The 14,529-nt window shown below is 41.6% G+C and overlaps 2 protein-coding genes across 4 annotated transcripts in view; one reads left to right on the top strand and one right to left on the bottom strand.

The window, feature by feature from the left end:
• Positions 1-1,460: 1,460 nt before the first annotated feature.
• On the bottom strand, positions 1,461-7,632 carry TIMM21 (translocase of inner mitochondrial membrane 21). Its single transcript, XM_056330774.1, has 6 exons — positions 7,111-7,632; positions 5,809-5,871; positions 5,612-5,709; positions 4,190-4,263; positions 2,039-2,144; positions 1,461-1,947 (listed from the first exon to the last, which is right to left on the bottom strand). Exons 1-6 carry the CDS (start codon positions 7,391-7,393, stop codon positions 1,855-1,857), a joined length of 717 nt encoding a protein of 238 aa, XP_056186749.1. The 5' UTR covers positions 7,394-7,632; the 3' UTR covers positions 1,461-1,854.
• Positions 7,633-7,836: 204 nt separating this feature from the next.
• Positions 7,837-14,529, top strand: part of FBXO15 (F-box protein 15) — a 31,131-nt gene continuing 24,438 nt past the window's right edge. The window contains exons 1-3 of one of the 3 annotated variants that reach the window (XM_056330773.1): positions 7,837-8,460; positions 11,445-11,564; positions 13,418-13,522. In XM_056330773.1, the coding sequence (XP_056186748.1) occupies positions 8,345-8,460; positions 11,445-11,564; positions 13,418-13,522 (341 nt within the window). In that variant the 5' untranslated portion in view covers positions 7,837-8,344. The other 2 variants (XM_056330771.1, XM_056330772.1) reach the window with 2 other exon arrangements.

The following is a 14,529-nucleotide window of genomic DNA, read 5'->3' as shown; positions in this document are numbered from 1 at the left end:
TCTTCTTTTATTTTACTGAGGTAAAAATCCATTAGGTTGGTTTGAAAAGTTATTCTGAAACAAAAGTTTTGGCAAGTGTAACACTAGGAATTGGGAAAAGTCATAAGCATTAAGTCAAAATGTGTTATTTCCTACTGCTTTCAAGAAAACAATATGAACAATGGGAGTCAATTGCTTTCAGTATTTAAAGACACCTTTTCAGATGGACATTGATGATGTCAGTAACTGTAGGTAAAAGTTGATCAGTTACTTAATGGTGCTATCAAGTATTACAACAATTTCTCATACTTACAATAGGGAGCCACTAACACAGACCTCCATTGCTTTTGACTATGTGTAAAACTGTGGCCTTGTTAGTCTTAACAAGCCTCCATTCAGGGATGAAAGCGAGCAGACAAATTTATATCACTGCTGAAATTAATGGATATAATACCACTTTGGTCAATCGCAACTGATGTTCGAAGTTTGTAAAAATCCCTTTGGCCTACGCAGTAGAAGCTGGGTTTATTGTAATGCTTTGCAGTTTGACACAGATTGACATTGGTGGGTCCTCTGCTCACAGAACTGGGATGTTATGTGGGATTCCTCTTCATTAAATACTTTCAAACAATGGAAGAATCTGACTGAAGTCAAGGTTGTAGTGGTTAACACAGAGCAAAGTTATCCAGGCCTAACAACATACTATGTGTAGTTGTTACGATTATGCAAATGAGATTACTGGGATACAGAAAAGGATGGCGAAAGTCCAGTAAGATGTTACTAAAGGTCTTACATATGGCATTTGTGGCATTTTATGAGGGAATATTGTATGAGTTTTAGAACAGTCCAAATGTACCTTTAAATGAACTCATAATTAAGGCTTGATAACTGAACATCAGTGTATGCTTAAAGTAGGGATAATTCACTAGTAAACTAATATAAAAAGCTCATAATATATGATAGGTAACTACAGAAAAATGCATTAGTTGGTTTTTAAGAAAATGGTTAAGTGTAAGAAGCTAAAGCTTGAGATTTTTTGGTTGGTGCTGCTCAACAGATCAGCATGGCTGAGCCTGATTATTATTAATACACAGGCTTATGCTTGCTATCTGCCCTGTTGCACTAAGGAAGAAACCCAGGTGAGAAATCTGGTCAGGAGTTGAGCTTTTGAGTTTGGGTAAATCTACATGAATCTGATTCCCAGAAGATTTAGATTAGTTAATGCAAATTCTGTGGGCAGCGCCGAGCAGCTACACCACTGCAGAGCAGCATTGCTCACAGGAGTAGACAGTATTGCTGTTAATTTATTTAAAGAAAACAATAATGAAGTCCTTCTCTTCAGCCATCTGTCATGGATGTGTGTCTCCCCAGTTCCTATCCTTACATGCCTTTGGGCTAGATCTCCTTTGCATCACTACCATACATTCTTATTTTACCTTCTTATCTACAAAGGCATCCAGAATAAAAACAGTGAGTTTGGCTACACTTAAAATACCACTTTCTTTATTGCAGGGCTAGTGGGAAATCCAAAGGAAGACAAAAAAATTCCCACCCAAACATAACATCTTGGAAGACTGAGTTTTTAGGTGTGCAGAAGTATCATCCAGCATTAAAATATTTTTAATGAGCCATTATTTTCCTGTGTCGAAAGTATTTGCCCAAAGTGATGGCTCTAATACATTTCATTTGCTTAACTTCAGATACTGTATCTGTAATTATGAAAGACCTTATCAGAGGCCCTGAGAGGCTACTTCCTGCAACACAACCCCCAAAGTTGCAAGATACAGTTGAGAACACCAAACAATTCATGTGTAGACTGGCTACACCAGTATCATCCAATACTCAATGAGATCAGGCAGCAACTTTGATCACTGGCTATCTGTTGTCTTCTATGACAATGGTTCTTCTAGGATAGGTGTCAACATCCACAAATATGTAGCGGACCTCAAATTTTCCTCTCTCAGGATTCTGTAAGGAAAACATTTCAAGCTGGTTTTTTCTCTTCGGTAGTTTAAATTCAAGACTAATCTTGTCAGCTATATCAAGCAATTGTAAATACCTCTTTGACTTCCACATGGACTGTTCCCTGCTTCCCTGATTCAGAGCCCTCAATATAGAACTTCAAACGCATGTGTTTCAGTCCATCCTTTACGTATTCAATGTGACTAAAAACAGCAAAACGAAATAAAAACACAATTCACCCAGACAGGATACATATTACATGCTAGTTAAACTTCAAATTCAAACTTCTTATTTAGAGGAGCTGCTTAACTATTTTTGTGAGAAAGTGTGTTCTAGTGCAGCCCTTATGTGTTCCTTCTTCTACTGCTGTTCCCAGGCTTTACTGTGACTGTAGAAGGACTAGTGGAGTTAAACTAATTAGCAGTTGAGGATTAACAGATGAAGTGCTTAAACATCCTCATCCCAGTTCTCCCCTCAAAACTCAATAGCCATCCCATGGCTGAGGATTCTGGAATTTCCTTGTATTTATCCTAAAGAACTGCCAGATTCAGAACCTGACATCTAGAAAGGAATGCCCGCATCACCAAGAATGCCAGGGTTTTTTTTTAAGGCACTTAAACTAAGTTACCAAGCCAAAACACACGAAGAATGTTTTGTCGACTTAATTGTCAGGTTGATTAAATCATATGAAAGCGAACAGTTTACTATATACTTTATCTATTTTGGCAGTAATTTTGTTTCTACTGAAGTTGTGTAACTTTGGCATTGATGGCAGATCTCCAACCTAAATGCTGATATTTAGACTGCAGTTAGGTTATGCTCAAGGATTAAATAAATAGAAAGGTCATGTCACTTTCAAGGTGACCAGTTCCAGAAACTAGTGGTCAAGCTAGAGTTCTGGTGCCAGTTCATGTTTCTGACTGAAATTACTAAATGCTGCATACTACCAAGCTCTTATTTCCACCAGTTATGCCCAGATACACACTATGAATTAAACTTCCAATACAATTTAAGGTGACATGATGGGTTACAGAAAACTAAGATAAATGAAGAGCCTTACTGCAGTAAATTCACATTCAAGGTGTTCATACACACACACAGGAAAATGTACATTTTTGAGACATTTAAGGTCATCCTTATACTGCAGACACACAACTCTACAATCTTACAAAGTCCTCAGCTCAAAAATTTATTTAAAATACTAGACTTTCAAAATTATGGAAATTAAATACTAGGAAAGCTGATAGTACATTTACTTATTTAGATAGTTTGTTTTACAGACAGATGCTTAAAATATTTTTGCAGAACCTCTTCTTTTGGCAGCTCCACTTTAAATACTTTTTCACAGAGTCTGGTGAAAAGATAAACTACTACCAGTAAATATCAACTTCCTCCAAAAAAAAAAATAATTCTCAGATTTCATGGTTCAAGTTGCGCATCTGGGCTTGTGTCCCATTCTGTATGAAACCTCCTTGAAAAATTTCATGTCCAAGAACCCAATAAAGACAAAGCCCCTATTAGGTTATAGTGCAGGGAAGATTATATTTTGTGGGAATTAGTTCTGTTGCTTCTCTCAAGAGAAGAATAATAAGTAGACACACTCACGAAAGGTTTAGGTGAACAGATGTTCTGTTAACGCAGTGAAGATGTGGCCTCAAGTACCCAAAAGGCAATACAAGAAATGGGCAGTCAATACTGCCTACCAGCTCAGGGCAAAATAGTCACTGCAGCGAATGCAACCTGTACAGTCAGACCCAGCCAAGCTTTAAATAGAGCAAGCTGTATTCTTGAAAGCCTGAAAGTTAGTACCTGCTGCTCTTTCTGACCTGATAAAAAAAATCCTCAAAAAACTCCCAAAGAACTATTTTTCAAAGAAAATTTTACTCTATTTGAGAGTTTCAGACTGTAAACTTCAGTCAGATGCCTGCTCCCCAGAGGCATGCCCAGGCCTCTGCACTACTCTCTTCACACTCATTCTATTTTTTAGAGACCACTTTTATGTTTACTGTGCCAACCACTGCTTGTTTTGAGGCACTGAGAATTGGCATTTTATATTGCATGTGCACTGTATTTAGTGGTATGTGCCACACAAGAGGTACTGCAAAAACCTGCCTTCATTTTCACTCAGAAGTGACAGGCTGCATCACATACAGTTCATTAATCTAGATCTAACTTCCTATGATGTGACCGAAAATGTCTTCTGCTGTGCAATAATTAGCATCTGTATGGGGCAAACACCAAAGGGCACCTGACAAGCTGTCGTCTTCCTCTTCTTGTTGCCTCCCCATAGCCTTTAATAGATTCACCAAAAACACCAATTATCTAAAAGAGAAAGAGTTTTGAGTTGTTAGAAGGTATCACATTCAGATATTCCAGTATCAGCTCACGACCCTGCTGTGAATGCATTTTCTTTCAACAAAATGCCTCTTTTGAGTCTGATGTGTCAAGACTAGAAAAGCTTATGAAAGAAAAGCGTAAGGAAGATTCCTCTGTATTTGAGTGCTTTTCTTTACATCACATATTAAATGTCTAAAATAAATCCTACTAATATCTTCCATTTGGATTGTCTTCTGAGATTATGACATTTTAATCCCTCTTCTTACTATTTTATACTTTACTGACATTTTGTGTAAAAAGGAAAAAAAAAAGCATAAAGGATTTGCTCATGTCTCCTCCAAGAGAGTATGCTTCAAAGCTTAAAATGCAAACGCACTCCCCCTTCACATTATCTAACAAACACTACAGTTTAAGAAATTGAATTTTTCTTTTTTTCCAGATCTATAAAGCCAAACCAAATTAACCTAGTTTTAAACTTAAAAGGTGGTTATAAAGGAAAGGTGATTTTCATTGTGTAAGTACTGGATATGAGTTTTAATTCTACAAACGTGTTCCAAAGCAGTCTTCATTTTTTATTCTAGTGACAACTTGTTACTTCATTTTTAGGTTACATTCAGTGGCACCTGTGGCAACCTTGTTTGAAAGCTGTTCCATGTACTTTTTGTTTTGCCCGAAGCAGTGGTTTTCAGAATCTAGTTTTAGATTGATTTTTGTTTGCATCTAGCTATCTTATGTGACTGTGTGATCATATGACTGTTCTTTGTCTCTTTTCCTGTTAGCCACAGGAATGCCAACTGGGTTTCAAATGGAGAGTTTAAATTCCTGGATACATACGCAGTGCTTTACAGAATGACAGAACCCTAGTGAACTGTCACAACAGAAACTGTGGTGAGGAAAGGCAGCTGGCTAGATCTACAAAATTTAAGTGGGACAACTTGCGTCCCTGACCCACAGAACTGCTTAAGTACTACATTTAGTAGATACTCAGGTACAAGACTTTCTGTATGGGGACACAAGCACATGCTCTGAAGGGCAAACACTGTATGTGCATGAGTTGTTGTGCTGTGGTACATTCACTAAACTTGGCTTTTAGCAGGCTAATTCATTCAGGCTCAGTGCTTGAATTAACTTCTTCCTAATGTAGGCTCCAATTTGGAGCTGACCTATCTCTGGCCAGCTAAGAGCATAGACAGATCTGCTGGTGTTCACGTGCTAAGCACCACATGGGTTTTCCTGTAGCGTAGTTTGTAAGATTCCTTGTGGAAACTTTTGACTCCAAGAGAGACAGTAACTACTAAGAAACGTAAACTTATGACTAAGTTTCACAACCAACCTCAGGGTGAGATCTGCATTTCTCCAAGGCATCTCCGTAGATCTTACTTGGACTAGAAGAAGAGAAGAGCTCTTTAAAAATCACATAGAACAAACCACCTGTAATAGAAACAGCAGCAAAAGGAATTAAAACTAATCAAACCAGATGGAATTAATGAAAAGCATATTCTGATAAAGAATATGATTTTTAAAAATAACCTGTAACACCAATTCCAACAAGAACCACAATGAAATAGGTAAAGTCTCTTCCGGCTTCTTTCACTAAAATAGAAAACAACACAGGAGTTACAATCTTGGACAGCAAGACTTGCATAGCTTTCTTATAATAGATGCTCTTCTATTAAGTCTGCAGCTCAAATAACATTTTGGCAGAACAAAAAAATCCAATAACAGGTTCCATAATGCCTCATCACTAAAAGGGACAGAACATGGAATGTATCTTATGCTGTACAGGGCATGTTTGTATCTCTGTATTAAGCCTTATTATTTTCTGTTTTCCTACTAGATGTTTTCAAGACCCAGATTAGAACTTACTGCTACTTTTTGTGTACGAGACTTAGTTTTTTTAAGAACTAATGAGGTATTTAGTACTGCAGTAATTCAAGCTACCATGTAAACCCACAATCACTGCGGTCCTTACACAGAGAAAGGGAGAAGTAAAAATAAAAAGCATAAGCTTATAAATTGCACACAGACTGAAAATAACTGATTTTATGAATTTTCAATCAAGTGAACAATAAAAATGAGGGTTATTAGACCAAAATAGGTGTTTTATTTATTGAGATTGGTAACTGCAGTTTATCTGATTAGTTTTTATCTGTTTTGAACAAAAGCACTAGTAAAAGTGTCAGTATACACTCCAAAAAAAATATACTCGAAAGATTGTCTGTTACAACATATTTTTTGATAAGCTGGAGAGACTACTGATCTGTTTAAGCGATAAGGTGTGCCTTTCGGTGAAGTAAACTTTAATAACCATTTTTCCTGCAATCTTTTAATCCGTTGAAGGTGTTTTTCAGAAACCTTTTCAAAAGCACTTAGCATTTCTGAGGCTAATGATGTAGTAGCCACTTTTAACCGATGTGAATGAGACCAACCAAAGTGACTAGCGTCCTATGAAGAAACTAGTACCACATGTTAAGCTTTGACAGTTTTGCTGGAGATAGCCTTGTTTTGACAGGATTAAGGCAGGTCGCATGTGACAGGTTTTTCTTTTGAAAAGAAACATGAGAGCCTACTACATCTTATCCCTGATGTGCCTTAAACACTAAACAAGCTGTCAGGAAGGAGCCGCCTAATTTCTGTTCAGCTTGTGCAATACATACACGAAACGTTATCAACCGCTGCAAACGGTACGATGCGCAAGGGAAAGGGCTTGCTGGTTTTTCAGTTCCTGAGTTTCGGGGCTCTAAAATCTCCGCTGCAGCGGTAGCTTTCTCCGCGGCGGCCTCTCTGGGCAGCCCGGCGCTCCCGCTGCGGGGCCCCTGCGGCCCGCCTTACCTCTCTGCGCGGCGGACAGCAGCGGTTCCTCCCTCCGAGCCCTCTGCACGGACACCTGTTTGCCGCTACCGCCGGGTTTCTCAGCTCTCAGCCCCCCCGCCTGCGCCCCGATGCTCCGCCGGGCGGCCCGCAGCAGCAGGGCGGGCTCGCTGCGGGGGGCCTGGTGCCGCCACCTCAGGCAGGGGCAGGGCCCCGGCCCCAGCGGCGCCCAGCCGGGGGGAGCCCGCAGCCACCCGCCCAGGCAGCCCCGCAGCCCCGCCCGCACCAGGGAGGCGGGCAGCATGCCGCCGCACGGCGCCCGCGCTCCCTCGCGGAGACGCGGCGGAGGCAGCCGAGCTAAACGGAAAGTTCGTCCCGCTCGCCACCGCTCTCCCGGGGGACCCCTCGGGAAAGAGTCAGGGCCGCCGCCCGCCCCCAGCGCGGCTCTGCGGCCGGCGCTCCAGGACAGCGGCCCCCGCTACCCTTTACCCGCCGACCGCCATTGCCCTGGCGGAAACGTTGGCGGCGGAGGGAAGGAGAGCGGCAGCCGGCCCTGGGAGCGGTAGTTTGGGCGGGCTCCCTCTTGCGCCCGCCGCTAGGAGCGGCTCCCCGAAAGGCCACTACAGCGCCCGCCATGCCGAGCGCCGCCGCAGCCCGCCCTCAGGGGGCAGGACCCGCCGGCCGTTGAGCGGGGCGGGGTGGGCGGCCCCCGTCACCCTTTTTAAAGCTGTTTATTCATCTGGCACATACAGGTGCGCAAGAGCGAGGCAGGTGACGGTTCCGGGAATGGAGGCCAGAACACCTGAGAAGACCCTGCCCCGGCTTCCCGGGGACGGCGCACCAGCGCGGAGCTCGCCGTGGGGCGAGGAGGGGCGGAAAGCTGACGGGGCTCCTGGCGGGAGCTGCTGCGGTGCCCCCGGGTAGTAACGCTTTCCGTGTGCCCCGCACCGGGGCTGCTGGGGAGCGCAACGCCGCGGCGGCGGGCAGGGCCGGGGGGTGCTCGCCCCCTGAGGGCTGCCCTGCCCCGCCCCGCGCCCGCCCCGCTGGCAGCTCTCGGGGGAGGCGCTGTCCCTTCACCTACAAATAAACTTCCCCGGGGCGAACACAGAGCCCGGCAGGTTGCTCTTCTCTCGGGCGGCGACGTAGCTACGAGGAAGGCGGGGGGGGGCGGCGGCGGCGGCTCCCCCGCGCCGCCCTTCCCGGGCCGGGTACCCACCGCCCGGCACGAAGCCGCCGTCCCGCGGTAGGGCCGGCCATGGCGGCGGGCGGCGGCGGGGCTTTCCCTGGCGCCGCCGAGGTCGGGCCGTGGCGGCGTTTTGCCCCTGCTGCTGTCGCCGCCGCCCCTCGGCCCGGCCGTGCTGCCGAGCCCAGGTAATGGTCTCCCTGCCCGGCTTGAGGAGAGGCCGACGGCGGGCGTCGGGCGGGTAGCTGGGCTCTGCCCCCTGCAGCTGCCTGCCTGGCCTTTCTCGCCCTGTCCGTGGTGGGTGGTTTATTGTTTGTCCTTAACTCCCGAGGTTCCTTTGGGAGACCTCTTCCACCCGCCCCGACGGCTCCGTTTTCCAGCTGTAACCTTGCCGCAGCAGTGGCCCAGTCCCTCATGGCCCCGGCGCTCTCGGCCCTGGCCCTGGCCCTGTGGCGGGGGGTTGCCTGTAGCGGTGACAGGCCTTGTGACAGGGAGCGGGCCTTTCCTGCTGTGGGGAAGGTTAAATGCCCTGTTTCCTGTCTGGGTAGTGGGGCTTAAACTTGGGTATGTGCTTGAGCTTAGAGGAGCTAGTGTAATAAGCAGTAGCCTGTCTACAAATTACTAGCTAGCTTAGTGGCTAATGTATATGTATGTTCAGGGTAGTTAGGCCTTTGTAATGAATGGGAGGATTTCATTGTGGAAGGTGTGATTAGCTTAGCTCCTAGAGTACAGGTTCAGTTTCCAAAAATGTAAAGCACCAGTCTTGGAAACAAAATTGAGGAAGTATTTTTTTTTTTTCTTCCTGCTAACACATTTGTACAACCTTGAGTTTCATAGCTGTTTCATTCCCCCTGTTTTTTTAGCTTGTAAATGGCATGGATAATACCCACCTTTTAAAAAGATTTTGGAATTGTTAGCAGAGGGAAAGAAAAACAGACTTCAAAACGTTACTGTCATTTCTGTTTATCCCCCAGCTGTGCTTTCACTTTTGGAGGAGTAGACATGTTTTGTTACTACTTAAAACTTTCTCTATATTCTTTGAAATTGATTTGTTCCCTGACGAGCAAAAAAACAGTAGTCACGTTGTGAGTGCTACAGGGTATGAAGGTGAAAATACTGGTACAAAACTCAGTCCCGCAAGTTGAAAGCTAATGAAATAGCACTTGAGGTTGCGTTTCTAAGCAAGAGCATCTCAGTTGTTACTAGAAGCCTAAAAAGGGGAGTAAATGCCATCATTGATTTTTAACTCAGCCAGGCAAGGTTTGTCAAGGTGGTGTAAAAGCATATTGTTAATACTAATTTCAAGTCTTAGTACACACAATACCTGAAAAATAGTTTATGCAATGGGTTTGCTGCTGTTTCTTTATACCTTGAGAATATTTCTGTTTTGGAAGATGCAAAAACTTAGTACTTTTTTTGAATTGAAGCTTATATAGGTTACAATAGATACTAAGTCAAAGTTTTCAAGGGGTGTGTAGGCAACGTGTCACTTCAGAAATTCCTTCCCGGGATGAAGAGGGCAAGGAGCAGTTAAAAAAGAGAGCAAGGAATGAATACAGGCAATGCAGGTTATGCTTGGACCAGGTGAAGTGTGTTTTAAAACTCCAGGATCCAGTTCCTGATCTGAATTATTCCTGTACCTGGAATCTGTGTAGTCATGACACCATAGGGTATGGCCAAACTAGGTATTTTTTGTGCTTTAAGCATAGGTACAGAACAGAATAGCCTGGGACGTGGTGCCCAGAAAGATACAGAAGTGGTAGTTCTGCTGCTGTTGAATATGATTTGTGCCTCTAAATCCCTTTAATAGCTTCTAGAAAATGCAGTTTGTTACAGCCTCATCTAATCATCTAAGTGTGCTTCTTAATAAGAGTAAAACATTTGCTTGACCTCCAGGACGTATTTGATATACAGTTACTTTTTTTGTGATTGTTAATTTTATTAGTCTTTCAGTGACTGGTACCCAAGCTGAAACGTGCATGTCTTTTTGTGTTACGTTTATAACAATTCCCAGTAAAACTTTAGGGATTTTTTTTTTTTTTTTTTTTTTACATAGCACAGTTGATAATGTATGGCAGAGTTGTTATTTTCTTCTGATTTTTATTTTTGAGTATAAATCAATGTTAAATCAAGAGCAGTGTGTGTTAAATGTGCATGGTACCCGTGTACTTAAATATCATATTATTATTTTTTTTCCCTCAGCAGGGTTGGTTGGTTGATTAGAAACCCAGAGTTGGATTGGCCAGGTGTTGGAAAGTCAGCTGGCAATACAAACTCTCACTAATAGAGTATATGGGGAGCTCTGCCTGTTTGGTGGTATCAGTGGATGTGAAGTATAAGGATTTGATTAAGACTGAAACTCCATGTGAATATTTCTATGTGGTTTAATGATAGTATTTGTAATTACATCTTACAAAGTTCTTACTATCAGAAAACTTGGAAAATGTGGCCAGTTGGATTGCAAGATTTTGTGTTAGAAATATGCAAAGTTGCTTTCTTCAGTAAAAGTAATTTTGGTCCAAATTGTTATGTGTTAATGAGCAATAAAAACATTGATGCCCATCTTGCCTGTTGAACTAACACTTGTGGATTTATGAGTAAATTTAGCAGGGGAAAATCTGAAATGAGACTATACATTTGTTTCAAATATGATGCTGTTGTGTAGTTAAGGGAATTCTTTTTGAGCCTTGTCAGTTTTGAGGAAGTTTCAAGGTATTGTTTTATTTGATATCTTTTAATAGCTTAGCAAAGTCGGATGGATCAAAAATGTCTCTGGAGTGATGCTACAAAACAGGAGATTAGTCAGTGAGTTTGACTTACTGCAGGGGCCGATCTGGAGCTTGATTATGGTGGCTGCAGTGGTGCAGCTGTCTAATGTTAATAGATCTCTGTTGGATTCAAGCTGATGTGGTGATGCAACACTATTCCCTTCTGACTACTGCAAGAGATTAATTCTAGGAGAGACACCTGTGAGTTTAAATCTGATAACTTCCTGATGTCAGGTATTTTAACTTGGAGACAATTGTTCAAATTTTTGAACTGATAATAGTAAGTTACCATATGATGTGTTCCTTGAATCTTGGCTCAGTTGAGACATGGTGTCTCGGTGTGCCGAATATGCATATTTATTCATTTTGTGATGATATGATTCCTAACAGCTTTTTATTTTTAGAAATAGGTCAAGGAGCTTTTCTGCCAGGCCTGGGAAATGTTCTGGAACAGTAAATGCTGGAATTAAAAGTCTGTATTTGACACCTTCCATAAAACCAAGACCTAATACGTGTATTGAGAGGTGAGTATGTCTTTAGTTTAGGAATAAGAGTGGAAGACCCCTTGAAGACTATAAGCCATCTTTTGGCTGCTTACAATTACTGTGTTCGTACCTTGGAGGTTTCAATTTCAGATGTTCTGAGTTGAAAAATTTGCTTTCCTGGCCTACTTGGTGACTCTGTGTTGACCTAATGTTTTCTGGCATGGTTCTCCCTTGCCTCCTCTCCTAAGTTCATATGAAGTATGTAGGTTTTACAAGTCATATGAAGCCTTCAACAATTGCTTTGCAAATCATGGGCTGGGTTGAGAATAACAATTTTTATTCTATTACTTCAATAAAAGTCAGTTTGGAATTAAGCTTTGGATGTTTCTCTTCATGCTTGTTGCTTTGTATAGAGAGGCTTAGGATGGTGGAGTGGAATGAGGGGGTTGGAATAAAGTGGCTGCTGCATATTTGCTGTGAGGTAAATGTTTCCATTTGGCAGTGAAAGGGTACTTTTGATATAATCATGAGTTGTTTTCTTGTTGAAAATTAGTTAATGCTTCTACAAAAAAATCTAAGAATATGTTACATGAAAGATTAACTTATTTTCTTTGTTTTCAACATTTTGTGGCTTCCTGTGTAATCGTTTCTCTGTTCTCCATTGGATGGCCAGTTCAATACCTAATACTGTTAGTTTATTGTGAAAGACAAGAGAAAAAAGAAAAAACAAGTCCTTTCAGCTTCATTCAAGGAAAATGAATATGGTCTGTTGAGAATTCTGAATCAAGCATATAATTTTAGCTAATATGCAGATTATAAAGGGATAATTTCCAAATTCTTGCTGGAATAAATGTACTAACTGCTTCGGGCTTACCGTGTTTCAGTTATTTTACATAATAACCATACAAGTTTTTGCATGGTTGCTTCTATGTTAGTGCAACTAAATTTCTGCATTTTAATACAAACCTGGGAGTGCTGGCATTGTAACAATATAGCTTGAAAGCTATATGCTTCTGGAATAAAGTATTGTAAATCAGCAAGTGTTGTAAATGACACAGTAGTAAATGGACAAGAGGCACAGTTGAGGTATTGACTTTCACAGCACCTTATATTTTCAGTGGTGATTTTGATGTTACCATACTCTCATGCTCCAACATGTTAGTGTATAAAAAGCATGTTTTTTAATTTCTGTGCACTTACCAGATCCTACTGGAAGGGTATGAGGTTTCTGGCTGTTAATACAAAAATCACGGTGGCCTATCTCCAGGTTATGTTGTGCTTGTTGTACTTAGGCTAGCACCTGTATTTCAGGCAGCCTTACAGATGCACAGAAACATTAATGTTCTCAAGATGCCACTTAGCCCTTATTTTGAAATTCACTACATCTTTCTGTTGATGTAAATGAAAACCATATGACACCCCTAAACACACATAGTTTGAAGATTTTGATGAGGTAGGGTGTGATCTCAATGTTTTGCCAGGACATTTCTGTCCTGGTGCATCCTGAGACCTGACACTACACTCAGGAGAGTGACTATACATGGTTTTGGCGAATGCTGGTGGTTATGAACTAAAAGTTAGTCATGGTACTAGCAGTGAGAAACTGAAGTTGAATGAGGTAGTTTCATGTCAAACTGGGTTAAAGTTAACAAAGTTTAATGAAAATGCAAATCTGTAACTTTTCATGTAATTGTGCTGTGCTACTTGAATAGCTTGGTGTGAATTGCTTTAATTAATGTCTTCTAATGGAGACACAAATCAGAAACCAAACTGCATATTTACAAGCTGAGAAAAGTTTTGTTTTGCTCTGGTTTGGAATAAAAATTCTTTGCCATTGTCATTTCTGGAGTTTTCAGGCAAGTCTAACAGTATTTCTTTCTCTTGTTTTCCAGCATGCCATCAGAAATGCTGACGAAGATATTTTCCTATTTGGATGCTGTGTCCCTGTTGTCTGTTGGTTGTGTGAATAAGCACTTCTATCATCTAGCCAATGACAAGTAAGGAAGAGGAAAGCACGGGCACTAGTCTTAATCATGCAGCAGTTCAGTGTACCTGAGTTATGAGTCTTTCTAATTTAGTTTCACTGATGCCAGAGCAGTGATGCATGCACCTACTGGCAGTTACTGTGTTGGAAGCGTACTGCATAGCTCACAGTGCGATGTGTTGTATGGAATTCTAACTGTGCAAGCCCTGTTAAGTTTAATGGGGGTTACAAGGTGAAAACTCAATAGTGTGTTTTGAAATGTTGCTATTAGCATTTATTTTGTTGTAAAATTTGCATATATTAGTTTGTATTCACATGCACCTGCACAAGCTTTTTTGGTTTGGGCAATCCTTAGTGGTGTGTAGCTGATAGCTTTGTAGAATTGTCATAGCTTTCATAATTTTGAAGTCCTGCTTGCTTAGCTCTTTCATCAGGTTTTTGCAGAGCGCTTGATTTAGTCAAGGGGTTTAATAATGGGTTTTATTTGCTGCTCTTTCTGTCGGATTTTGGTGGCTTCTAAATGGAAACAAAAGGGGCAAAGATAAATACTGATGTGTTTTTTTATAAGTGATTGCTTATACAGAGTTCACAAATTGCTCCTACCAGTATCATGACAATTTTGTGGAAGGATCAAGAGGAGAGACCTTGGCTGGTATGCAATAACTAGGATGTCTGTGTACCCTTTTATCCTAGGATTCTACTGCATTAGTGTTGTTTAAATGAGAAAATGTCTTCCTATGTAGGAAGTAGCTGCATCTGGTATTCATCCATTTCTTATTTATTTGACAGAGCTTGTACACTGAATCAATTAACACTGGCATTGACACCTTTAGAACTGATGAATTTAAAGGGAAGGCCACAAAGAAAATTTTAGTTTTTGAGGCTGTTAGCAAGTGCATGTAAATAAAAACTGTGTAGTTGACACAAATTATATATCTTAATATGTGTTTTCCACTTAAGGATAGTAATGTAGGATAAAATTGTGGCTGTTCAAGGGAAGCTGGTTTGTCTGTCCCAGTC

The sequence above is a fragment of the Falco biarmicus genome, chromosome 3 (genome assembly GCF_023638135.1).
Source record: "Falco biarmicus isolate bFalBia1 chromosome 3, bFalBia1.pri, whole genome shotgun sequence".
NCBI lineage: Eukaryota > Metazoa > Chordata > Aves > Falconiformes > Falconidae > Falco > Falco biarmicus.
Note: the sequence above shows the minus strand (reverse complement) of the source record. Positions and strands in the feature narration are given on the sequence as shown.

Bases quoted from the DNA above. Each gene is read 5' to 3' on its own strand.
- TIMM21 (XM_056330774.1), bottom strand. From the start codon at position 7,393: ATGCTGCCCGCCTCCCTGGTGCGGGCGGGGCTGCGGGGCTGCCTGGGC. The intron at 5,872-7,110 runs GTAAGGCGGGCC...TTTCTATTTTAG, and splicing joins GCTGTCCGCCGCGCAGAGAG to TGAAAGAAGCCGGAAGAGAC. The intron at 1,948-2,038 runs GTATTTACAATT...TTTTCCTTACAG, and splicing joins TCCATGTGGAAGTCAAAGAG to AATCCTGAGAGAGGAAAATT.